Genomic DNA, 27585 nt, shown 5'->3' with positions numbered 1-27585 from the left:
ACACTAGGCGACGGGCGCGTGTCACCTTAAGCGCAGCAGCTACCCCTCCCTAACAGGTGAAAACGGGAAGCAAACAGGATACCGCAAAGCATTCTAGGAATTGTGTCCTCTTCCGCAATCTTCCTCCCTTGCCGACCCGGTGACCAACACAAAAGACTACATCTCCCAGAAACCATTGGGAGCTGCTCTCGCCTGCCTCTCCTCTCTCCCGTACCCTTCCCAACACATTGCATGACGGTACTTGTAGTTCTGGAAGTACCAATCGCCTAGTCCCAACAGCCTGGGCCCTCTCGCGGAGAAGACTACAATTCCCGGCTGGCTGAGCAGCGTCGCGCCTGCGCCATCTGCGTGGAAGGCCGTTGCCTGCACTGCAACGGCCGGGGCAGTGAAGAAGCAGTAAGCGGTGGTACCGGTGGCTTCCGCGTTCCGTGGCGGGGTTGGTGCGCCGCGGTTGGGGAACGGGGCGAAATCCGTCGGGCACCGGGCGTTCCCCGAGGCGAGGGGATGAGCTTGTGAGGGAAGAGAAGCTAGGGGTGGAGACTGCCCACTGCGGAGCGATGTCCCAACCGCCGCCGCCTCCTCCGCCTCCTCAGCAGCAGCCCCCGCCGCCTGTCTCGAAAAAGCGGGACCGGCGCATCTTCTCCGGAACCTGCCCGGACCCCAGCTGCCAGGCGCGCCTGTTCTTCCCGGCCCACGGGCCGCTGAGCAGCGGCAGCATCGAGTGCACGGACTGCGGGCAGCGCCACGAGCAGCGACAGCTGCTGGGGGTGGAGGAGGTGACGGACCCGGACCTGGTGCTGCACAACCTGCTGCGGAACGCGCTGCTGGGGGTGAGCGGCGGGGGGCCCCCCAGGAAGAACACGGAGCTGGTCAAAGTTATGGGCCTGTCCAACTACCACTGCAAGCTGCTTTCCCCCATCCTGGCCCGCTATGGCATGGACAAGCAAACGGGCAAGGCCAAGCTTCTCACCGAGATGAATCAGGGGGATGTCTTTGACTGTGCTCTCCTGGGCGACCGTGCCTTCCTCATCGAGCCTGAGCATGTCGACACTATGGGCTATGGCAAGGACCGCTCCGGCAGCCTCCTTTACCTGCATGACACCCTGGAGGACATCAAGAAAGCCAACAACAGCCAGGACTGCCTGATCCCTGTCCACGTGGATGGTGACGGCCACTGCCTGGTCCATGCTGTCTCAAGAGCACTGGTGGGCAGGGAGCTGTTCTGGCACGCGCTCCGGGAGAACCTGAAGAAACACTTCAAGGAGAACCTGAGCCGCTACAAGGCTCTCTTCCATGACTTCATCGATGCAGTAGAGTGGGAGGACATAATCAATGAGTGTGACCCTTTGTTTGTCCCTCCAGAAGGTGTGCCATTGGGCCTGCGAAACATTCACATCTTTGGTTTGGCCAATGTGCTTCACCGACCCATCATCCTGCTGGATTCCTTGAGTGGAATGCGTAGTTCTGGAGATTACTCAGCAACTTTCCTCCCTGGGCTGGTACCGGTAGAAAAATGCATGGGAAAAGATGGCATGTTGAATAAACCTATCTGTATTGCATGGAGTAGCTCTGGACGTAACCATTATATTCCTTTGGTTGGAATAAAAGGTGCTGCTTTACCGAAACTGCCTATGAAATTACTTCCTAAAGCTTGGGGAGTTCCTCAGGATCTCATCAAAAAGTACATCAAACTGGAGGAGGATGGTTGTGTGATTGGAGGAGATAGAAGTTTGCAAGATAAATACTTACTGAGGCTGGTTGCTGCAATGGAAGAGGTTTTCATGAATAAGCATGGTATTCATCCCAGTTTAGTAGCTGATGTACATCAGTATTTTTACAGAAGGACTGGTGTAATAGGAGTTCAGCCTGAAGATGTTACTGCAGCTGCCAAAAAAGCAGTGGTGGATAACCGCCTTCACAAGTGTCTAATCTGTGGTGCCCTTTCAGAGCTTCATGTTCCTCCAGAGTGGCTGGCTCCAGGAGGGAAACTGTATAATCTGGCCAAAAGTACCCATGGCCAGCTGAGGCCTGACAAAAATTACAGTTTCCCTCTGAACAGTTTGGTGTGCTCTTATAATTCTGTGAAGGATGTCCTGGTACCAGACTACAGTCTGAGTAGTTTGACTGCTTGTAACTGGTGTCATGGTACCTTGGTGCGTCGTGTCAGGGGAGATGGATCTGTTGTATATCTGGATGGGGACAGAACTAATACTAAATCCACTGGTGGCAAATGTGGCTGTGGATTCAAGCACTATTGGGATGGTAAAGAATATGACAATCTCCCTGAAGCCTTTCCTATTACTTTAGAATGGGGTGGAAGAGTGGTGAGAGAGACTGTATATTGGTTCCAGTATGAAAGTGATACAACCCTTAACAGTAATGTGTATGATGTTGCAATGAAACTTGTTACCAAACATTTTCCTGGTGAATTTGGTAGTGAGATTCTTGTTCAGAAAGTTGTCAATACAATATTACATCAAACTGCCAAAAAGAACCCTGATGATTATACTCCTGTAAATATTGATAGTGCTCATGTGCAAAGAGCTGATGATATACAACAAGGACAAGACTTAGATTTGCAACTTCCAACCAAAATTATTCTTACTGGACAGAAAATGAAAACTTTGCACAAGGAAGAGTTAAATATGAGTAAAACTGAAAGAACTATTCAACAGAACATTGCAGACCAGGCTTCTGTAATGCAGAAACGGAAAACTGAAAAATTGAAACAAGAACAAAAAGGACAACCTAGGACTACTTCCCCTGCTGCTGTTCATGATGGGCCATCATCTGCTCCTGCTACGCCTACAAAGACCCCTTATTCTCCAACTTCTACAAAAGAAAAGAAGATCCGAATAACAACAAATGATGGGCGACAGTCTATGCTTACATTGAAGTCCACAACCACATTCATGGAGCTGCAGGAAAGTATAGCCAGAGAATTTAATATTCCTCCATACTTGCAATGTATTCGCTATGGCTTTCCTCCTAAAGAGCTTCTGCCACCCAAGGAAGGAATGGAGAACGAGCCAGTTCCCTTGCAGCATGGTGATAAAATAACTATAGAGATCTTCAAAGGTAAGGAAGAAGGTAGTCAGTCTACTTCAGCACCCTCAACTCATGCTGTGAAACATGAAGATGTTGCAGTAACCAGTAAAATATCTTCCAAGGAGTTGCAAGAGCAAGTTGATAAAGAAATGTACTCATTGTGTCTTCTAGCAACATTAATGGGTAAGACTAACTTTAATTTGTCTTGTAAGGTATCTATAGTTAATACATTTTTTTTAACACAATACAGAAAATACCTTCTACTCTGTGTCTTTGTGGAGCCCTCTCTGAGCTCATTCTGTTTTTTCCCCCTCCAGTCCCTTCTGAAGGTAAAATTTGGTGTATACATAAGTTATCTTCCCACCCCCACCCAGACTTCAGAGTATTCAAGGATGGATGCAGGCTAAGGGGATGAGAAGAAAATAATTAGACAGCGTTTGTTTAATTGGAAGTTTGGATGCTAGCTAAACTCTTCAATTTTGTAGAGAGATAAAGCCTTTACAGCTTGCCACACAAAAGGTTACACTGGTCAGTGAAGTCAATGCAACATTGCACCTTGGTTAAATTGGTGCAACTTTATATGTAGACTGAGACATAGTGAAGAACAGTAGTTGGGTATTGTAATTGGCTTAATGTAAGCAGAGGAGAAGCAGTAGATACCAAAAAAAGAAGCTGAATATATTTGAGTTCCAAATCAACCAGTAGGTAGGAGAAGCTTCACTTGAAAACAGTTGAAAAATGTGAATTTGAGGTAGTCATAATTCTAGAAGAAGGGACTCTTCACCGCTTCCTTTTTCTTGTCATCTTATTTTCATTTTTCCTACCTTGACTCAGATGACTCAGGCCTTTTTCAGTGCTTCTCTCACTTCCTGATGTCTAAACTTACTCTTCTGGTGGCTGACGAGAGACTGTTTCTAGTACTGATAGTTTTTATTTTGTCTTTCTTCTATTTATTTCTGTTTTTCTCTTCTGTTCTGCCTCCTCTTTCCCATGGTCTCTGCTCTGTTTTTGTCCCAGTAATGTACCAGTGTGCTAAGCTGAAATGGCTTTGCATTACTCAGTGCAACAATTCCTTTCACTTATTTCCAGGAAGTACAATGTTCACTGTAGTACATTAGCTGGATAAACACACAGAGTAGTATTCGGCAGCACATATACTAAAATTTAGAGTGTTTTGTTGGACTGGGCCTTCTCCTTTGCCTGAGGGAATTAGTTTGGCTAACACAAAGTAAAACGTAATATTTGAAAACAAAACGATTTCTTAATCAGAGAGTGCAGTGACAGAAGCTTACACCTTATTATTATTTTGATTTCTTATGAGCCTGTCTACACCCAGGTCTGTATGATAGCATTTTGAACCACCAGCCAAGACATTAACTTGGCATATGTGCTAGAGCCTCAAGGGCCCATTTTGGAATAGTCTAGGTTAAAAACTACTTTCCTTTAAGATGGAGCCCTAAACTACCCACTCAGAATGTATAACAAGATCCCCAGAAAATACTCTTGACAATGCAGTGATAACTGACACTCAAAAAAGCACTCTGGCATTCTACATTTGTTCCAGTGACTTCTGTATCAATCTTGCTTTGTTTACAAGTAAATATTGTTAAATTGTGAACGCTGCAAGCTTATTCTGGGATCAGAGACTCAAGTTATTCTTTGACGCTCACATCACTAGTTCAAGGTTCTACATTTGGAGCTTGGTTAACAGTTTTATTGATGTACAAGCTAGAAAAAGAATCCAGCTCACTCTCTTATGGCTGTATTAGCTTTTCAGGGTTAATAGAATAAATGGTAGCACACGCTTATTTTTTCTCTTAAAAGCAAACAACTATGACAGATTACACAGAACAAAGCCACTGAGTAAGAGGCTATTTTTACATAGTCACTCTTCTGATCAAAACCATACTGTTCTTTTTATTCTAATGACTTCTGGAGGAAATTTGTGCTGGCAACTGGCTGCTTGCTACTGTATTACAGCTGTTTCGTTCCATTCATTAATTGATCAGGCAGCTAAGACTTCAAACAATTTTATGAAAACAATTTTAATTTTTCACAGGAAAAGAATGTAAAATATTCTTGGGATGCAGGGGACTGGGAGCATTTCAGGTATGATGCTTTCAGCCATCATGCTATATGGGGCTATATAAATGATAGTTTCTCAGTTGCCGCTTAGCTACAGTGTTACAAAGTCTGAAGAGTCTGTGCGCCTCATATTACAGAGTGAGAGAATATAGCATAGTATTTGCTTTTGTCAATAAAATCCTATAGACTTGGATTAGACGAGGTAGAGAGAGAAAAGACCTCTCTGAAAATTCTGTTTTACATTTTCATGCTTACAAGGAAAATCCATTTTGGAAAATCTGTTGCTGATCATTCTGGATGCTGGAAAACTTTTCTTTAACACTGGGGAAAATCATATCCAGGCTTTTTAATGGAAGGAGCACCAGTTCAGCCTATTTGATTGACTAAACTCTGTCTTTCTGGTGCAAGTATTTCTAGATTAACAACTTAATTAAAGATCTTGACAAGCTCTCTCTGGAGCATTTATGCTGTGTTCAACTAACTTCTAAATTGTGATTTTATTTATTATTTTTTTTTTACAGAGCTTTAAACTGGATACTTTGCATTATTTTGTTTTTGGACTTTTGCTTTACACTTTATATCTGACCTGTGAAAAATTGACTCTGTCTTTCTTCCCCGTTTTTGCCTGGCTCAAAATTTAGAACCACACACAGGAACTACTTTCTGTTCCCAAAGACCTACTCTAAACACAGAGCTGCACCGGTTTAACTAAAGGTGTCTTTTAAAACCAATTTACTTTAACCATTGCAAAACCCTTTGTGGACTCTCACAAGCCAGGTTTAAATCTATTTAGATCGGTTTGGCTTGTGCTGGTAAATTAGCAGGTGTTGGATAAGCTGATATAACCAGGTTTAAACTGCTAAGTGTGTCAATATAGGGGCTTGCACTAGTTTAAGTAAACTGATTTTAAAACTGATTTCAGTTAAAACAAGGCAACTTCTTTGTGTAGACAGGCCTAAACTGAAAATTCAGGTATTTGATTTTTGTTTCGTGTCCTCTCCTCCCAGTGTATGAACTGACTGGGGTGTCATTTTTGTGTGTGTGTGTATGTGTGTTTGTGTAGGTTAGGCTGTCTCATTTCTGTTGGGGAAAAAAAGCAGGTGCATATGCTTCCTGTGAATACAACATTGCCATTCTTGCAGCCATATCTGAAGTTGAAGTGCAGAAGTCTGCTCTTAAGGAATCCATAACCACTGTGTAATCGGCATACTCCAACATATTACTAAGAGTATCATCTCTCATATGTGGAGTCCTGAGGCAGTTTCTACATCCCATTGCATGATCTGCCAGATTAATAGACTATTTCATTAAACCCATCATCTGAGCATTGAAAAGAACCTAACCCAGCAACACAGGACAAATGTATAGACCCCAAAGGTAACTTACTAATTGAATTCTGCCAAACCTAAATACAATACAGAATGAACAGGGCACAAATGTTAGTCATTCTAAATTGCAGGAGGCATGGCAGCAAAAGTATTTTTCACCACGATTAGTAGCCTTGATCTCTAGGTTAATTGATACTGAGGTTAATTTTTGAAGCTCTGCCTTGCTGTAATTAATCAATAATTGCACAAGTGTAAGATGGACTGTATGTACTATGCTTCAGTGGCATTGTTCATACTTCTTGCAATTAGACTCTCTTCATACACAATCTAGATATTTAAAAAAAGAAATAAAAAGGTTTGTTAAATTTAACATGAACAGAATTGTTAGGACCACATCTTAATTAAACTGAAACAGATGTTTTATTTCCTGGCAGTGTTGTGAACTCAGCAAAAATGCTGTAGTGTGTAACAACTGGGAAGCAAAACTGATGAGAGAGAAAGTGAAACTATTAGGATTTTTTTACTGACAAAGGTTAATATGATATGCTGCATTTATTTTTTGAATAAGGGTGAAAAGTACATTTAAAATGTTCTCTTTTTAAAAATGTTAATGTTAGTAACACAGTTAAGGGAACACTTAAATGTCATCAGAATATGCCTTTTTATAAAGTGAAGAGCACCTATCTGAATTTAATTTTGCTTTTCTTTATAATGATGCATTAGATAAAACACTAGCCTGTAGCTTAATATTTGGGGATTTTCAAAGGCACCTATGGGAAATAGTCAAATCTTTTCAATGTGATTTGGGTTCCTAACTCCCTTATTTTTCTTTAAAAGTCCTAGCCTAAATGAAAATGGGTATCTATAAAGCAAGAATATTTACTGTATTTTTTTAGCTTTTCAAAGGTTTGGGGTGCACTTAGAGAGGTGAGGAACCATCTGTGACGGGTGGGCAAACTTTTTGGCCCAAAGGCCACATCTCGGTATGGAAATTCTATGCTGGGCTGTGAATGCTCAAGAAATTGAGAGTTTGGGTGTGGTTGGGGGTGAGGGCTCTGGGATGGGGCCAGAAATGAGGAGTTCAGGGTGTGGGAGGGGGCTCTGGACTGAGGCCACAGGCTTTGGGTGGGGCTGGGGATGAGGGATTTGGGGGAAAGGAGAGTGCTCAGGGCTGGGACCAGAAGGTAGGAGGGGATCAGGGGTGCAGGCTATAGCTGGTGCTGCCTTCAAGCATCTCCTGGAAACAGCAGCATGTCTCCCCTACGGCTCCTCCATGCCCCATCTGCAGGCGCTGCCCCTGCAGCTCCCATTGGTCATGGTTCTCGGCAGGGGCAGCATACAGAACCATCTGGCTGCCCCTATGCATAGGAGCTGGAGGGAGGACATGCTGCTGCTTCCAGAACCACAGCAGGCACGGAATGAGGCAAGCCCCTGGCTGGAGCGCTGGAGTGGGGCAAGCCCTGGACCCTGCTGTCCAGTCGGCAGGAGCTCGAGGGCCAGATGTGGCCCCCTGGGCCATAGTTTGCCCACCTCTGATCTGTGAGATGGTTCCATGGTCTTTATGATTAGTAAAAACCAGCCAAAGGGACTTTGGCCCCATTGACAATCTCCATCAGTGCTTCACTTGGGATACTAGGTATTTGCTGGCTGGCTTTGAACAGGTATTTAGAATGAAGAAACAGTCTTCTTGATTTGGAATCTCATCAACCAACAGCCCTTCTCAAACTTCCTTTTCCCTTTTTTTTTTTTTTTTTTTTTTTTTTTTTTTTTTTTTTTTAGTAGGGGCAGCTTTTTATAGATGCAATATAGCAAGACCTTTAGTTAAGGTTGTATAAATATTTTATATTGTAAAGGGCATGTATGAGTTGCATATAACTTCCACCTACCAGGATGAAATTTGCCAGTTCTGGTCTCAGCCAGAGGATGAACTCTGGAAAGTATGTGCAAAAAACACCGTTCGGCCTTTGACTATAAAGAATAGGGAAAATAGACTTTTTTTAAAGTGAGTTTAAGAAGTGCAATGGAATTTGTTGAAGTGTTAAATTGTTTAATTTCAAACCATCATAAAAACTGATGGATATGGAAGTATGGCATTAAAGCCATTTTATCTGGTCTATTTTAGTTCATGTACATTCTGCAACTTTATTGATCAAAATTTGGAATATTGCTTGGATTGCTTTGGAACAATCTTGAATTGCTGTCTTTAGAATATCATTATTATTATTATTATTAATTTGTATTATTGTAGCACCTAGAAGTCTTAGTCATGGACCAGGACCCCAGTGTGCTAGGCATTGTACAAACAGAACAGAAAGACACTCCCTACCCTAAAGAGCTTAGCGTCATAGTTCACGATCATGGCAAAGCTGTGAGTTGTAAAGATCAGATCGTTTTTCTACTAGCTGCTAACATTTTTGTTTGGATAACTTAAGGGCTCGTGTACACTGGCACTTTACAGCACTACAACTTTCTTGCTCATGGGTGTGAAAAACACCCCCCTGAGCGTTGCAAGTAAAGTGCCATTGTAAACAGTGCACCAGCGCTGAGAGCTATTCCCCCTCCTAGAGGTGTTTTTGTTTTTTCTTTTTCTCTCCCAGTGCTGTGTTTCAACTAAACAGCATTAAAGCGCTGCCAGTGAAGGCGTGCCCTAAGACTTGCCTAGATTTGTGGAGCTTGCATTGCAGGAACTGTGAAATCTTATAATATTATTTCTGCTGAAGGAGTAGTGGCAGCTTCTCTGATTGAAGTGATTGAAAGTATTGTTAAAAAAAGTAGGGGAGAAAATATTTGAACAGAAGCAATAGTGTGTCATCCTGTTTGTTGGCTGAGAGAACCGAGGCTTTCTGCTCAACTCAGTGGCATTTCTATCTATTTGTAATATGATAATTTTTGAACAGTGCATCTGATCAATTCCAGAATTTCAGGGAATGATGTGGGCATCAGTTGTAAGACCCCAATTGATTTTTGTGAAAATCAGAAAAAGCAAAGGGTGGGTGTGGACACACTGAGCATTAGCTTCAACCCCCTCTGCGAGGGTCTATAGATCAAAGATCTGGTTGATGACAGCCATTAACAACTTCTAGCATAAAAGCAACAAGGAGTCTGGTGGCACCTTGAAGACTAACAGATTTATTTGGGCATGAGCTTTCGTGGGTAAAAAATCTCACTTCAGAGGCATGGAGTGAAAATTACAGATGTAGGTATTATATAATGACACATGGAGAGAAGGGAGTTACCTCTAAAGTGGAGAACCAGTGTTGACAGGGCCATTTCGATCACAAAAGCTTATGCCCAAATAAATGTTAGTCTTCAAGGTGCCACTGGACTCCTTGTTGTTTTTTGTGGATACACAATAACACGGCTACCTCCTGATACTTGACTTCTAGCATAACAATACCTCACCATCTCAACTCTGCCTCCTTTCCCAATAGGTTTAAAATGCTGCCACTCTACATGATTTTCTCTCCCAAAGAGAGAGAAAAGAAATAAATATGGGAGTGGAGGAGAAAGTGGGACTGGGAGAATGGGACATGTGTGGAGCCTCTGGCTTGAGGGGGTAACATAATAGGTGACACACAGAACACCTGCCATGTGGTAAAGGTAGGAGTTCTTGGGTGGATTGAGAGGGAATTGCAGGGAGTCCCTGAAATTAAGGGGGATGGGATGGTAACACACATGGAGCTTGTGAACAAGGGAGGGGTGGACATGGAGGAATGCAAGAAGCGCCTGGTGTGGGCAATGAGCTCAGCCTAAAGAAGCTATGAAGTGTACGACTCTCTAGTTTACCTTACTTTATGTTTTAGCTTGTATCCCCTCCTGGCTGAAAAAGTACTGAAGGGTGATATTTTATGGCATCTTTCATACATACTGTTTCCCCAAATAACAGATACAGTTAACTTATTTCCTTGGTGCTATTTATTATTTGACATTGCTTCAGCTGACAAGATTTGATGGAGAGTTAAGACAGAGAAATATGTGGCTGTTTAGGTTGCAAGATCTGCAGAAGAAGGCTCTTGCACTATCTTTTTCCTTTTTAAGTCTCTGAATACTTTTCCATTTCACTTTTTTAGAACGTTCAGTACCAAGTGAAAAAAATGAATTAGCTCTCTAAACAAATCAATTGTCCAGTTAAAGTTTGTTTCTGGGCCAGAAGATTGGGTTCAAGTTCCACTCCAGAATTTGGGCAGATACTAAATACTGATAGAGAGGACTTTGGAGCAGAGCCTGGAGCTGGAGTGCAGAGCAGCTCTGGAGCAGTGGAGCTGCAGGTTTTTGCCTGGAGCTGGAGCGGAGCCGGAACATAGCTCCAAAACCCTGCTGATAGGGCAGTAATAATGTCTATTGACCTAGTTGGTCACAGTACAGTGCTAGTTTAATTGCTTCTCATTCCTGTGAGGCAGGTAAGTGGTTGGCATTCCAGACCCTTGCATGGTCCATGCTAGACTATGCTGCCTCTCTACAGTTCTAAGAGGTGCACTGTTAAAAGTGGGATCCTTTGAATGAGATGTAAAATCATGCCACCTGAGTTAGGAGATGGCTGGGACACCAGGGTTAATATTTCCTTTCTATTTGTGTTCTTAAGTGTAAAGAGTACTTGTGTCTGGACTGTTGGTAACATTTTTCAAAAGGTCCTAAATTACTTGGGGTGCTAAGTCCTATAATCTTCCAATAAGCCTTAAGTTCCTAAATCCCTTAGACACTCTTGACAGTGCTTAATTTGTAATGAAAGAGGTGCCAGGGCTCAAGCAATTTTTTTACATTCATAACTGATGCAGCAAGCCCAGAGGTGCCGGGGCTATGAACTGCCAAGCCTAGAGGTATTGGGGCTCAGACCTGGTAAGCCCTGGTATAAATTAAACAGTGACTATTGAAATTTTTACCCTGTGTCATTAAATGTGACTGCTAGTTTCTAACTATTACTCTATTTTTTTTTTGTCTTACAGGTGAAGATGTTTGGTCATATGCAAAGGGACTTCCTCACTTGTTTCAGCAGGGTGGGGTGTTCTACAGCATAATGAAGAAAACTACTGGTACAGTTTTTCTAACTTTGAGGTTAAAATTATTAAAATCCGTGGCGTGTATCTTCTCAAATAATTAAGAATGAGAAAATTGATACTGAGGTGTTTGCACCTCAAGCATCTTAAATTTGTATTTTTTAATATAGCCAAGATCTTAAGCTGCACTGCCATAACCCATTGTTTCAATTTAATAATGCCATACCAACTTCTAATGCTCCCTCATTTCTTAGAATAAATTAAATGGAAAAAATTAGTAAAGTACCAAAATGGGGGACAATGCAGAAAAAAGCATGCTATTTGAGAAAATAACATTTTAAACAACATGTTCAGGTTAAAATTATTTAAATCTATAGGACTTCACGCATCAAACATTTAGATCTGTGACTGCTGAACCATGGAAACCCCAGAGCCTAGGCTTGGAACTTGCATGTGTAGATGCTGATTGTGTCCGAAAAAACAAGGTTTAGCAAGAGTCTTTTTGTTTGCTCTGTTTTTAAAACACAATTAAAATGCACCAGGTACATATTAACTTTCACTAACTTTAACGCAGGAACTGCAATCATATAAACTGAACCAACCAATAGTTGGTTTTCATGGTAGCTTGAATAAATGCCTCTATTTCTTGAAATACTGCTTTGTAACTTTTTAGAGTAGGGATTCTCAACATATGGGTTGTGATTCACAAAAGAGGTTACCAACAGTTGTCTGTGGGATTACAAACTGGCTCCGGTTCTTTTTAGTCATGTGGAGCAGATTTGCTTAGTCACTTGAAATCAATCTTTCTCAATGACGGAAACAACCCTTCTGAATTTCTGCAAGAAACTTTCTCCTTAAAAATGGCGTGACACTTGCCTAGATTCTGAAATTCTTACATCTTACAGGGGGAACCAGCTGTAAGTGGTTAAGTGTTAAGAGTATGAAAATCCCATAGAATCTGGAGCAAATCACACCTCCATTGTGACCACCCATTCTTCCCCCTCAAAGTACTGATTCACTGGAACGTTAGCACTTCAGAGTCTGCAGCTGCATTTTATACTGCTTCTTAGGATGCAGAAGAAACCAGCAGTGAAGAGGCAAACCCTACCATGGATGGCCAATAGAACACTGTTTTGGGCCTTTTCTGTAACTTCCCAACATTCTTACTAAGAGAAGTACTGTGCTCAGATGCCGTAGTGATTGGCACAATGTAGGAACCTGAAGTTAGTTTACATGACTAAATAATATTTATTTTAAAACTTAATCTGGGTATAATAAAGTAATTGTGTATGGATTATTTCCAATAGCAACAAAGAGTCCTGTGGCACCTTATAGCCTGACAGACATATTGGAGCATAAGCTTTCGTGGGTGAATACCCACTTTGTCAGATGAATGCCATTCATCTGACAAAGTGGATATTCACCCACGAAAGCTTATGCTCCAATATGTATGTCTGTCAGTCCTGTGGCACCATATAGACTTTGTTGCTTTTTACAGATCCAGACTAACATGGCTACCCCTCTGATACTTTCTAATAGCAGTAAGCCTGGTAATTGTGTAAAATATTTTGAGGTTATGAAGGTTCATAGCTGTTTCCAGGCAAAATTATACAGTCATGAAGGATGTTACCCAGAGTTAAGCTTTCATTCTAAAATTGTCTCTGTACAGCTATGTATAGAGCCCTACCAAATTCATGGGCTATTTTGGTCAATTTCATAGTCATAGGATTTCAAAAATCGCAAATTTCATGATTTCAGCTATTTAAATCTGAAATTTCACGGTGTCGTAATTGTAGGGGTCCTGACCCAAAAAAGAGGTGGAGGAGAGGATGAGTGACAAGGTTATTATAGGGGGGCTTGCAGTACTGCTACCTTTACTTCTGTACTGCTGCTGGCGGTGACACTGCCTTCAGAGCTGGGCAGCTGGAGAGCGGTGACTGTTAACTGGGAGCTCAGCACTGAAGGCAGAGCCAGCAGCAGCACAGATGTAAGGATGACATGGTATAGCATTGCCACCCATACTTCTACGCTGCTGCCTGCAAAGCTGGGCCTTCATCAGCAGCCGCCACTCTCCGGCTGCCCAGCTCTGAAGGCTGCAGCGCAGAAGTAAGGGTGGGATGGTATGGTATTGCCACCGTTGTTTCTGTGCTGCTGCTGGCAGGGCGCTGCCTTCAGAGCTGGGTGCCTGGCTCTGAAGGCAGTGCAGAAGTAAGGGTGGCAATACTGTGATGCCCCTAAAATAATCTTGCAGTTCTCCCTGCAACTCCCTTTTGGGTCAGGACCCCCAATTTGAGAGAGAAACTGGTTTTCCCCCATGAAATCTGTATAGTACAGGGTAAAAGCACACAAAAGACCAGATTTCATGTTCCGTGATGTGTTTTTCATGGCCACGAATTTGATAGGGTCCTAGCTATGTATCTCCAGTTAAGCTTCCTGAGCTGCATAAATAAGGAAAATAGTTTCTGTATATTAGCTGCTCTTCTTTGCTGAATGCAAGATAACTGGGTTTAAGTGTCATGGTTCTCATAACTTTGCATGGCATGAGGCTGCAGACTGAGGAAATAGTGACTTTTTTTTCATATATAGAGGCTTTCAAAGTTCTGTTCATGCTCTGAAATGCATAGGTGATATTGTTAGTTCGTTTCCATATATGAAGTGGATGTTCTTGTATTGTTGGAAAATGCCAATAATCTGACGAGCTAAAGACCAAGAAGATAGAACAAATTTATATTCTTCAGAAACTAATTTTAGAATCTGGGAAAACAGTTGTCTACAAGTGAAATAATGTTTCCTTTTGAGAAGTTATGCTATTAATAGTACCTGATTCACTTTGAGTTCCTTCTCTGATATATTAGGCTTTTCTTACCCAAATCTTTGCACTCACAGTACAACTTAGTTCTTGTGGTGCCATCTACAGTGTAGCACTCACTCATCTGCTTTCTCACCACTTGATTTATTTCTAGATTCTGTTTTACCAATCACCGCTAAACTCTTGATTCTGGGTTGAAACAGCTGTACCACATCAATCATCTCTTCATTGTATGTTAAACACACTTTTATCATAGGGTATAGAAAAATGTTTTTGCTTTGAGGCAACCCTGCAACAATGAGCGTGATTTATGATTAATAAAGACTGTACACAACTCATCCCATTCTCTTCTACAGAAATCTGTAAAGTTCATTAATACTTCAGTGATACTTCATACCCACTATTTTAGCTTAATTCTTAGTCTTGGCACCAACAACTAGTAGACAAGTATCTTATGACAATATGTTTCTTTCTGGTTTTCCATCTTTCTGCATGCTTAATCTGTGCTGTGAAGAATGGTATATTGTGTGTAGCTAGTGAATTTGTTGTAACAATGGCTAATGGAGAGGACATTTCTGGACAATGATAGAATCACAGAATCGTAGGACTGCAAGGTACCTCAAGAGGTCTAGTTCAGTCCCCTGCGCTCATGGCAGGACTAAGTATTATCTAGACCATCCCTGACAGGTGACTTTCTAACCTGCTCTTAAAAATCTCCAATGACAGAGATTCCACAACCTCCCTAGGCAATTTATTCCACCTTAGAAAAAGCTTCCTGTCAGGGTGGTTAATGTTCAATCTATACCACCCTTGCTGCAATTTAAGTCCGTTGCTTCTTGTCCTATCCTTAGAGGTTAAGGAGAACAATTTTTCTCCCTCTTTCTTGTAACAACCTTTTTATGTATTTGAAAACTGTTATGTTTCTGTTATCATGTCCACTATCTATCTTCTCTTCTCCAGACTAAACACACACCATTTTTTCCATCTTCCTTCATAGGTTGTTTTCTAGACCTGTAATCATTGTTGTTGCTCTTCTCTGGACTTTCTCCAATTTGTCCACATCTTTCCTGAAATGTGGCACCCAGAACTGGACACAATACTCCAGTTGAGGTCTAATCAATGCAGCACAGAGCAGAAGAATTACTTCTTATCTTGTTTACAGCATTCCTGCTAATACATCCCAGAATGATGTTTGCTTTTTTTGAACAGTGTTACACTAGTGACTCATATTTAGATTGTGATCCACTATGACCCCCAGATTCCTTTCTGCAGTACTCCTTCCTATGCAGTCATTTCCCATTTTGTATGTGTGCAACTAACTGTTCCTTCCTGAGTGGAGTGTTTCGCTTTTGTCTTTATTGAATTTTATCCTATTTACTTCAGATCATTTTCCAGTTTGTACAGAGCATTTTGAATTTTAATCCTATTCTCCAAAGCACTCGCAACCCCTCCAAGCTTGGTATCATCTGCAAACTTTACAAGTGTACTCTCTGTGACATTATCTAAATCATTGATGAAAATATTGAACAGAACCAGACCCAGAAATGCAAGACTCCACTTGATATGCCCTTCCAGCTTGTCTGTGAACCACTGATAACTATTCTCTGGGAACGGTTTTCCAACCAGTTATGCACCTACCAATGCTTAATTTGTAATGAAAGAAGTACTGGGACTCAAGCAGTTTTTACATTCATAACTGACGTGCCAAGCCCATTGGTGCTGGGGCTATGAACTGCCAAGCCTAGAGGTGCTGGGGCTCAGTCCTGGCAAGCCCTGGCACAAATTAAGCACTGGCACCCACCTTCGAGTATCTCCATATAGGTGGTAGTTCCATAGTTAGTTTATGAGAAGGTCATGTGAGACCATATTAAAAGGCTTTCTAAAGTCAAGATATACTATATCTACCACTTTGCTCCTAGCCACAAGGCTTGATACCCCGTCAAAGAAAGCTGTTAGGTTGGTTTTGACACGATTTGTTCTTGACAAATCCATGCTGACTGTTACTTATCTTTTAGGTGTTTGCAAACTGATTGCTTAATTATTAGTTCCATTATGTTTCCGGGTACTGAAGTTAAGGTGAATTGTCTGTAATTCCCCAGGTTGTCGTTATTCTCCTTTTTCTAGATTGGCACTATATTTGCCCTTTTCCAGTCCTCTGGAATTTTTCTGGTCTTCCGTGACTTTTCAGAGATTATCGCTGATGGCACAGATATCTCCTCAGTCAGCTCCTTGAGTATTCTAGGATGTATTTCATCAGGCCCTGGTAACTTGAAGACATCTAACTTGTCTAAATAATTTTTAACTTGTTCTTTCCTTATTTTAACCTCTGATCCTATCTCATTTTCACCGGCATTCACTATGTTAGACGTCCAATCACTACTAACCTTTTTGGTGAAAACGGAAACAAAAAAATCGTTTAGCATTTCTGCCATTTCCACAGTTCCTCATATTGTTGTTCCTCCCTCATTAATAACCACCTGGAATTGAGGGCCTGTGATAAAGCCAAACACCAGCTGGTGATTAACTGACAGGAAATGCCTGACCCAGAAGTCACTATTGCCAACTAAGGAAACATGAAAAGAAAGTGAGTGGAGGGACACCTTTTGTATTTGAATGTTGCTGCATTGCCATGAATTATTTTTCCGGTATTAGTGTCTAAGAAGGTAGGCAAATAGGATAAGTATCAACATTATATTACAAATAATGCTTTGAAGTGGTATGGATATTTTAAATTGCTATGGTCATGTAATTAGTAATACACAGTGAAGGAACTTATGCCTTTGTGCAGGCTAGAGAAGTTAACGCTGTAATTTTTGTATCAGTTCAAATGAGAAACAGGAGTGCACGTATTTTTAAGTTCTGTAAGTGATAGTAATACAAAATCAAGTTTTATAGTGGAGTATAGCTACGGTTAATCCCTCAGATCCTGTCCATGGCCTTCAAACTGCAGGACCACCTATTCAGAGTAAATCGTTTGCTATAGAAACATTCTTAAGACTAGATGAAAGTTGCAGAACCAGTTAAGAAAGAACTCAAGCATATGAGCTCTTTCTTGAACTGCATAGCTTCATATTTCATCAGATTTACCTCTGGAACAATCCTGTCATCCTGAAATGGGTGCGATGACTCTGGCTCCATATACACTACAGATAACTGATCTTCAGTGAGTTAGGGAAGAACCCATTCAAGTTGAGAGATTTGGGAAATATCATGAGCATGTGCATTAGATGCCTCTTATTTTAATCTCAAGAACCTGACACTATTGGTATGTGTGCTTTTATATAAATCCAGGTTTGTTAAGTCTGACTGCATTGTAAGAAAGATAGAGATGTTTAATTCCTGAAGCCCTTAGAGGCTACTGAGGAGGGTAGCAATTTGAGGCCAAATTCTGCTCATGGGTATATGTGAAGGTGTGTATCTCCCACTGGTATCATGGGAGCTGTGTGCATGTAATTTTTTTAAGACCGAATTTGGCTTGCCATCTCTCTGCAGCTGCAGGTCTCTGGACCAGTAGCAATGGAGGGTATTTTCAGCCAAATAGGCCCTTATATTGACTGACTTGATCTGTAATAAATGATCAACTTTTTATACTTGTCATTGTCTTTTCAGTGTTCAGTGTTAATGAATTTAATATATTTAAAATGATTTTTTGTTGATGCTCCCCAAATACTTGCTTGACTTCATTCCGTTTGAAATAAAGAAATTGTGGTTTTTCATATTTTTCTACCTTGAATAATTTCTGCTTTTTTTCTCAAGAATTGCAAGAGAATATAAAGAAAATGCCAGAAATATGCCAATTTTTAGCGCTTTTCTGATATTGTAAATTTTATAGGTCTATTACGAGAATTGCAGTGAACAGAACTGGCTTAGGCAGTGCTGCAAAGTCTTCATTGGCGGATGGTCCCTAAGCCACAGGGCCCCACCAGCACTAAAATGCTGTCTTATTGCTCACAGTCCAGCATTGCATGCAACAAAGAATAGCTCATGCAAGTCTGTTCTGTGGTGACAACTAGAACACTCTGAGAGATTGGGATGTATCCCCTTCTTCCACACAACAGCTTGGAAGCTCAATCAAAATGACTGCATGGTGCTCCAGCCTTGCTTGAACCAGCCGTGGCAGGAACACTGCAGAATCAGATGGGCAATGGAGCAGTAGATTACCAAACATAGTTTTATAACACAAGTCATGTTTCTTAAAAAAAAAAACAAAACCCCACAACTTCGTAGGCTCACTGCATGTAGTGGACTGAGACGTCATTCTGTGACTGTGACATTTCTCTTTCTGAGAAGAAGATATTTAACTATTAAAATCCATATTCTTGAGGCCCAAATGCTGTCGGGAACAGAGCTTACAAAATCCTCCCATAAACCCAGTAATATAGAAACCTTCCTGATAGCACACACTCTGCACTCCTACTTCTAGTGACTGAAGGTATGTCTACAATGCAGTTAAAAACCTGCAGCTGGTCTGTGCCAGCTGATCTGAGCTAAGGGGCTATTTAATTGTGGTATAGATGTTCTGGCTCAGCCTAGAGCTTGAGCTGTAGGACCCTGCCAGATGGGAGAGTCCCAGAGTTTGGGCAACTGCCTGAGCCAGAATGTCTACACTGCAATTAAACAGTTCCGTAGTCTGAGCCTGGTGAACTCAAGTCAGCTGGCACAGGTCAACTGCGGGTGTCTAAATGCAGTGTAGACATACCCCTGTCAGTTGCTAGATCTTTATATCTACTACAGGTCTCTGACTGGGAAAAACTGACTAAAATTTTTGACATTTTACCTCTGTCTGACCTCAGTTTATAGTTAATCTTATTTCAGATTGCTGTCTCCTTGTAATACTCATCTGGAAATGTGTCATGTTCTTGTGGGCTCATGCCATTCTATATTGAACACTTGCATGTTTTAGTCCACTGGTTCTCAACCTTTTTTGGACCAGGACCCATTTGTAAACATTGATGGCCAATACTGACCCAGTAAATAGCTTAAGTAGAAAACACAAGTATTTTGGCCTATAATACTTATTACCCATTACATGTAATAATAACAATAGAAATAATAAGTTAAAGCTGCTGCCAGCAGCAGCACAGAGGTAAAGGTGGCAATACCATACCACCCAGCCAGCAGCTGCTGCTTTCCATCTGCCCAGCTCTGAACGCAACGCCACCACCAGGAGAAGTAAGGGTGACAATACCATTGGTATGCACAGTGTTAACATACGGTAAAGCACAAGTGGCATCTATTTTTTTTTTAGAAAGTATCCAAAGATGAACTATTTTTAAAGTTTGTTGGCAACCCTTTCATACGTTCTTGTGACCCATTTTTGGGTCACGGCCCATCGGTTGAGAAACACTGTTTTAGACTATCCCCAACTCAACCCTGCCTTACTAGTTATTTAATATTAACTTAATCTAAACCAAAAGCAGTGTTAGGATCCTGTAGATGCTCTTATAAAACTGGCTGCTTTAACCTAACCTGTGCTGCCTCTGTACACAAGACACTAGAACAATTTAAGGAAAACTGGATCTCTTCAAAATTGCTAGAATTTCAGAAAACGATTGTATGCTGTGATCTGTATAACTCTTCCTTGCCCTGTGAAGATGGTCTTCTGATACTTGAGGATTCTCCCTTTTTGTCTATCTTTTATTCATCCCCGTGTTGTGGTAACTATTGCTCCTGCTAATATGACACTCTTAATCTTCTGTTTAGCACTGACGATGCGATCAGTGCTGTCTGATTTATAAAGACAGAAAATCCTTGCTCCAAAGAGTTTACAATCAGAGAGAGAGAGTACTAAAAGACCCTGGGGTCAAATTTCTAAAAGTATCTAAGTCCCATTTTCAGAAGTGATTTGGGCATGTAGGAGCCTGTGTCATATTGACTTTCATTGAAATTTAGGATCCTTAGTCACTTTTGAAAACTTCACCTTCTGCTCCTAAAACGCTAGATAGGATTCTCAGCGGGGGACATCCTCCAGACACTCAGCATGTTACCTAAAAAGCATTACCCAGCCTTTGGCATACAGACTTGAACTCTAATCTTGTGTGGTAGTACATACTCTGCCACTAAATCAGAGTCAGCTTCTTGAAACTTAGAACTTGTGTTCAAAAGCTGCATTATTTAAAAATGAAGTAATTTCTGAAAATAAATTCCCTGCCCTGAAATCAGCTGTTTGCAGCCTATCCATTAGTTGTCTTGGTTCTTAGCATTTATTAGACTCTTGGAAGCATATTCTGCAGCTTTCAGCTTCATACCTCGCCATCTCTGTGGAGTAAACAAACAACACCTTACAATTGTATATCTTGCCATGTATTCTTTGTTCCAACCTGTTGTGGTGCATCTTTGTGTGTTTGCTGTAGAGCAGCACAGAATGTTTACTTCTAACATGGTGGTCACTGCAGGCAAAGCCTGCATAAATCTTCTGATCACACTTGAATAGGTCTACTGTAATCACTTTACCGTGTTTACTGATACCGTAACTAATATTTTGAATTTTACTGCATAATATAAATGTTTTTAGAAAAAATGGTCTGACTTAATAACATTATTGATTTCTCCCTATCTTTTCTGTAGGCCTGGCTGATGGCAAGCACTGTACTTTTCCATATCTGCCTGGTAAAAACTTTGTGTATAATGCAGCAGAAGATAGATTAGAGCTGTGTGTGGATGCTGCTGGGCACTTCCCTATTGGTCCTGATGTTGAAGACTTGGTTAAAGAGGCATTAAGTCAAGTACGAGCAGAGGCTACTTCAAGAAGCAGGGAAGCGAGTCCTTCACATGGACTTCTGAAATTAGGTAGCGGTGGAGTAGTAAAAAAGAAGTCTGAGCAACTGCATAATGTAACTGCATTTCAAGGAAAGGGCCACTCACTAGGAACTGCATCTAGTAGCCAACAACTTGATCAGAAATCCAGGGAAACACCACTTTTAAGAAAGCATAACACAGAAACAGACTTCAATCCCAGTCCCACTAAAATAGAGCCTTCTATATTCACAGCTGCTTCTGGTAACAGTGAGCTTATCCGCATAGCTCCTGGAGTGGTGACAATGAGAGACAGCAGGCAGCTTGACCCTACCTTGATTGAGGCACAGCGAAAAAAGTTACAGGAAATGGTTTCTTCTATTCAGGCATCAATGGACAGACACCTGCGGGATCAGAATGCAGAGCAGTCAGCATCTATCGATTTGTCACAAAGGAAAGTAGAAGCGGTGAATTCATCACCTAAAACTGGCAGCGTTCAGGCTAATTTGCCAGATTCTTTTTCTGTAACAGGTGGCACTGAACATTCAAATACAGAAACAACTGCTGGCAACATGGTAAATTCAATGGGAGCAACATTCCACACAAGACCTAAAGCGCAAAAAGGAAATTCTGTTGAGGAGGCTGAGGAGATGGATAGTCAAGATGCAGGGATTGCTAATACAACTGAGCCGATGGATCACTCTTGATTGGTTGAAAGCTGATAAGGATAGCTGTTCAAATGTAATATTTGTTGGCTGGGCCATATAAAATGATTAGTCATTAAATCTTGTATGTTTCGAAGACTATATCTTCTTATCCAGTGCATGATAGCAAGTGTGTGACTGGCAATAGCTTTTAATATTCCATGCTGCTGCCCAGGCTGGTTCTCAGTGACCTGTAAATTAGCTATTAGAGAATGCACTGAGATGAATATCTGCTGTAGATGTGGGTTATTGAAAGTTCTTTGTAATTTTAATTCCATGAAAGTCTTAAAATTTAAGCCCATGTGAGATTCTTAGTGCTAGTGTAAGATTACCAAAAAGGCTAGAACAGAGCAAAAATACAAAATTGATAATGTTAATGTGTTATCCCAGAAGTCTGTGTCCACTCAAAATTATAGTGTAAACAGACATTTACATTAATTTCAGAAGAGCAACTGAAATTAAATTGTATGTTAAACTTCATAAAACAATATATACAACACTTTAATTACATGATGCTGGCATTCCCTTAGATTTAAACACTTTTGCATCCATATTCCTGTAAATGCTTGTCAGAACCTTGGGATAAGAGTAACTATAATTAAGCTCTCTTTATCTTCTGCATATTGTCAGTTTGAGCAAGATTAGCAAAAAGGCTACTTAGTGTAAGATGAAGACAAAGCGAATGCGGTGCAGTTACGCATGGCTGTCTGAGCCAACAGAGCCATTTCATTGTTCTCTTAGTAAGTGATAGCATGCACTTTTTTGCCATGCCATTTTTTTGATATTGGGTATGGGGGAGAGAGGTTGGAAAGTGTTGTAAGAAGTTACAACAGCTCAATAGCAAATCAATTCTTAAAGATTTTGATTATTAGCACTGGTAAATGGTGGCTATAGTTAAGTAATGGCTAATATTTTCAGAGCATGAGGAATTAACAGAATTCATTAGAAAGAAATAGCTCTTGAATTAGTTGCATTGTTCTAAAATGTTCTCCAGTGATAGTTGAGCTTCTGGAAGCTCATTTTTTAAACTCCATGGAAACAGGAAATATGTACTATTTCAATGCCCATAAAGACTACTGTTTCTATTGGCATCTCTGCAGTTTGTGATGCAAATTTCCCTGCATCAGTTCATGATAAAGCTGGTATCTGCTTAAGCAGCATATTCATCAGATCTACAGTGCTAGTTCTTAAGAAGCAGCCACTGTGCGTGCTCCATAAAGATGGAATATGTATCTTTGCCTTCTACTTTCTATATTCATATTTTAAGTGCATTATTGCTGCTTCCTCTGATTTAAGCTAAAATGGATTAGGCAAAAGGTGTTAAAACAGCCTCAAAGGAATTTACAACATTTAGATCTTGAAGTCTGTTTGTGTACACACGTGGGTTTTTACTAGTTCCACAGATATTAAGTTTTTATTATAAACATGTTTGTATTCAGAAAAATATCTCCTTACTTTTTACATTTATAGTCACATCAACAGAAACAAATTCTAAGCACTGTTATGACAGACTGCCTTGCTTAAGGGAGGTCATATTTTTTTATATGGAAAAGTACCTAAAGCAAATCACTTAAAATATAGTCCCAATTTAGTTAAATTACTAGTAATTAAAACATCATATATTGGTTTCTCTTTTCATACAGGGAACAAATATTTAATAAGGTAGTGCATTACTTACATATGAAACATAAAATCACTTTTCATTAATAAATGCTAATTTAAAAGATATTCTTTTGCTAACTTTGCAATCTCAACCAAATAACTATAAGTGAAGTAAACTTGGCACCAAAATTGACCTCTCTGGTGTATTGATTAACTGACAGTGCTTATCCAATGAGAAATAGGATGCACATGCAGCAGCTGGAAGCTTGCCATAGCCTCAGATGTTGTATTACTGTCCATTGCTGCAGCCTAGCTGTTTGGAGGCTGGAGACAAAAGCACACGCTTCCACATGGTGAGAGGTGTTCCCAGAAATCACTATAAATGAGCAGGGGTTGAGAGAAGAGGTACGTGGGTGGCTTTGGATTTTAGTGAATCTAGCTGATATAAGAATTTCTTAAACACACACTGAAATCTCTTCAGGGAAAAGGAGAGAGAAACCTTCCCCATAAGTAAAGTATGTGTAGGGGGAGAATGAGGTATTGCCATGCATTTTTAAATTTATTACACCCCATTCTTTCATAATCCTATTCAGAGGGATGGTGTGTACCGGTCAGCGACCTATTGCATTTTCTGGGGGACTGCACAAGTAGGTGTATGTGCACATCTTATTGCTTGAAGAGGAAGACTTTGACTTTGATTTTGTTTGGTTTATTTTGTTAAATCTTTCCACACATCTGTACTATGTGAACAGAAATGACATAGATGCAGGTTATTCATTCTTTGGTTTTGGCCCACAATTAGTGTCATGTGTCTGGGACCCATCAAAAATCATGGCTCTCAAAAACCTTCACTTTGTGAAATAAAGAAATATGAAGAAGGTATAGTTTAAATGTTCAGAAAACTCCAGGATGCATGAGAAGTGTAATTGAAGCTCATTTTTTAGCTTGATGTGAGCTCCCCATGTTTCATGCAGGCTTGCAATAAATGTGCATATTTCTTTGCAGTTTTCTTTATTTCATTTAACTTTCTGATGCATTTAAACAGATGCATTTAATTTCCAACATATCCAAAATGAAGTTAGATTTCATCTACACCCTGGGGAGGTGTGTATCCGTATGAAAGAAAATAAATAAAGAGCACTGAAACTTGTAAGTTCGGGAGAGCATTTCATTTGAACTCTAGCAGGCCTAACAGAAGCAAATATAGTTTGAGAGATATACGTGCCTGTTTTTCTGCCACTTGTGTGCTTGTCATCTTTCCCTAAGAGACTCAGGAAAATGCTAGGGGTAGGGGAGCATGCTGGTGGGAGGAGAGCTTTAGTAAAATAATAGTGGTGAATAAAGCTGTGTGACTATGGCTTCTCTCTAAAGGTGCAAAGATCAGTCAGTATTGTTTATCATCAGGCCTACTACAGAGTCACCAGTGTGAAATTCAGTTGCGGTTCCCACATTTTGGGACAACTAACCAGTTACTGTCCTAGCCAGAGCCTGCCAACTTTTGCTCAGTGTGCACGACAAATTAGACTAAGTTTTGGAGCATCCCAAGCTCCGTTGCTGGTTAATGTATGTAATTTGAATGAGAGGCAAGGCAGGCAGTGGCAAATGCCAGGGCCCAGTGCAAAGAATTGCTAACGTAGAGATTGAAATCCAGACTATTGGACAAATGCTTTTGAATCAATATCGGTATGCATACTAGAAATCACTGGAGTACAGCATGCAGTTAGCTTTCCAGACAAATGCAAGATATTAACAGTATTGTTATAATGGTTGGCTATGAATAAGTACTTGCTACTGTGTTATATTTCTCTGGGAATTAATATTTGAATTTCATTGCTTGAGTGAAGTAGAGATTTATGTACCTTTCTTAAGATGCTGTATTAGTTACTATAATATATTCTTTGGGACAACCTCCCTTTGCAATCACAAGGACACTCATTCATAGTGGTGGATTTTTTTTGTTGTTGAGCTTTTCAAGTTTAAATAGTGTCATCAGATGTAAAAATAGATCAGAACTTAGTCTGATCTTATTTGAAATTAAAGGCAGTCCTTTATTTTACACATCTGTTTATTGTGTGGTTTAATAGTTATGTGGAATTTTTAAAACCACAGATCAAGCATGTGAACATAACAGTTCTTTGTAAGGATGATATTTAGGTATGGCTGTATTAATGTCTAAACAAGGTTTCTGTAGCCTCCAAGAGAATACTCTAGCAAACTTCACAGAAGTACACTGGCTCAAAGCTGTGTGCTAACTCCATACAAAGGGTATATATATTTTTTTTAAACCAAAGTGTTTAATTTAAAATCTTCAAAATATAGTTAAAAAAGGGAGGGTGGGGGGAACTATACTGCCCCCTAAGACTAGCTCACTAATTCTGCCTTTTCTTTGGAACACACTGAAATGCTGGATATTACAATTCAGAATTCAATATTTAGAAGTACGGGAGTTTCAGCACTATGCTCCAGCATAAGTGAACAAAATGTGAATGAGGAAAATGCCATTGTTGTTTGTACATTTGTTTGGCACCTGACAATTTTTTTAAATTATGGAGTCTACATACATTTGTAGTACAATATTAACATGAAGTTGAGCCTCCTGTTTAAGAACACCGGTCGTGATCTGTTTAACGTTGTTTTGCTTGTGAATATCAGTTATTGAGTATTTAAAATTTTAAGATGTTGCATAAAATCTGTAGAATGCAGAATTCCCTCTAAGCCCTAGAGCAATAAAAGATTGAAACATGATTGGTATTTTCAGATTTATTTTATTTTTAATGAAGATTATTGCCAAGAAACTAAAAAGAGTGCACTATTTGGAGGTAATGCTATTTAAAGTATGTATAAATAAGCATTAATAGTGTGTATATATATAGAAAACAAATCTTTTTAAACAGTAAGTGCTTTACATGTTGAATTAAAAATAAATTAGCATAAGACATTGTACCATCTTCACAGCACTGGCTGTTATCCAGCACATTTTGGTTTGTTTTATTTGTGATTCTTGTACTAATTACATTTGGTTTTTATCTGTAATGTAACAATAGTGTATTATAACAGTATATAGTGTACTATACTACACTTCACTGTACAGTATTTGGAATTTTCTTTGCTATATTAAAACTAAGTTAAAAAGTCTGCTTCTGCTTTATAAACTACAACTTTTTGTCTAGCCTTTCACATCTCAGATTTTGTTAATCTTTTTAAATTAAAATTGCTTGCCTCTTTTTTTTAAAAAAAAGTTAAGGGCGGGGTCTTAATGACATAAATTAGTACACCTAAATTAAAATCACATGCTACTTGCACACAGTAGTAGTAGTAATACATAAGGGGGAAAATAACTTCTCCTGTCTCATTATGTATTAGTTTAGTGACACTTCTGCTTTGAGGAAATGTTTCACTCTTTAGAGTGATAGTGGGACCTTTCAGCCTCACACCTATTTTAAATACTTCGATAAATATTTAATGCAGCTACACTTAGAAGGCTGTCAAAGTCGCTTTAAGGATAGGATTTAATGTGCACTAAAGCTGAACTCTGAAGAATTATTGATTCAAACATTAGAAGATGTGACCTGGAGAGGAAAGTATTGAAATAAACATGAGACCAAGTAAGACATTCAAAGTAAACATGCAACCTGGGATATGAAGTAGTGAACTAAAAAACCTTATAATTTAAAGCAAAATTTGACAAAGGGTGTGTGTCTAGGTAAATATAAAATAATAAAAATAGCAATGGTTTGTTTTGGTGGTGGTGGGGAATCTAAACTTTAGAAATCCCAGCAATACTTGGGTTATACTATGTTTGCTATATCTCTAATGCTTAAAATACCTCTGCTAGTTTCACTTGCTGAGTGTTAAATTTTCCTCTGACAATGGGCTGGGTAAAAATGGCATTGCAAGGTTCCACGTGTGTCTGAATTAGAGCTGGTGCACAGAGCTGCCATGTATTTTGTTTTAAGTTCACTGGAAATTCTGAAAAATCGTAAAAAAGAAAAAAGTTAAACCTGATCTGAAAATCCAATAAAGTTGGTGAATCAAAAAAAGCAAAATTTTCATTTTGTGTTGAATGAAACATTTTGTTTGACCTGGAACAAACCCTTTTTTAAAGGACACTTTTTAATATAAGAGGAAAAGAAGAGTTATGTTCACAAAACAGCCAGAGGAGGTGTTTGTGTTTGATACAAAATAGTTTCAGAGATGATACAAGCTTGTGAAAACCCTGAATCTTCCTGGGAGAATTCATCTTTGGGGTTTAAACGTTCAGTTTTTGGTCCCTGGCCAAA

General features: G+C 40.0%; 1 protein-coding gene across 1 annotated transcript; it reads left to right on the top strand.

Annotated features, from left to right (window-relative positions):
- Positions 1-336: 336 nt before the first annotated feature.
- On the top strand, positions 337-26440 carry VCPIP1 (valosin containing protein interacting protein 1). The gene is made up of 3 exons (XM_050940610.1): positions 337-3231; positions 11405-11491; positions 20832-26440. The coding sequence occupies exons 1-3, from the start codon at positions 558-560 to the stop codon at positions 21704-21706; spliced, it is 3636 nt and encodes a 1211-aa protein (XP_050796567.1). The 5' UTR covers positions 337-557; the 3' UTR covers positions 21707-26440.
- The last annotated feature ends 1145 nt before the right edge of the window (positions 26441-27585 follow it).

Source organism: Gopherus flavomarginatus, chromosome 2, assembly GCF_025201925.1.
Source record: "Gopherus flavomarginatus isolate rGopFla2 chromosome 2, rGopFla2.mat.asm, whole genome shotgun sequence".
NCBI lineage: Eukaryota > Metazoa > Chordata > Testudines > Testudinidae > Gopherus > Gopherus flavomarginatus.
The sequence above is the reverse complement of the archived record's forward strand: the minus strand, read 5'-3'. Positions and strand labels throughout refer to the sequence as shown.

Excerpts from the sequence above, each read along its gene's own strand:
- VCPIP1 (XM_050940610.1), top strand. The coding sequence starts at position 558 with ATGTCCCAACCGCCGCCGCCTCCTCCGCCTCCTCAGCAGCAGCCCCCG. Across the intron at positions 3,232-11,404 it reads TCTTCTAGCAACATTAATGG|GTGAAGATGTTTGGTCATAT; the intron begins GTAAGACTAACT and ends TTTGTCTTACAG. Across the intron at positions 11,492-20,831 it reads CATAATGAAGAAAACTACTG|GCCTGGCTGATGGCAAGCAC; the intron begins GTACAGTTTTTC and ends TCTTTTCTGTAG.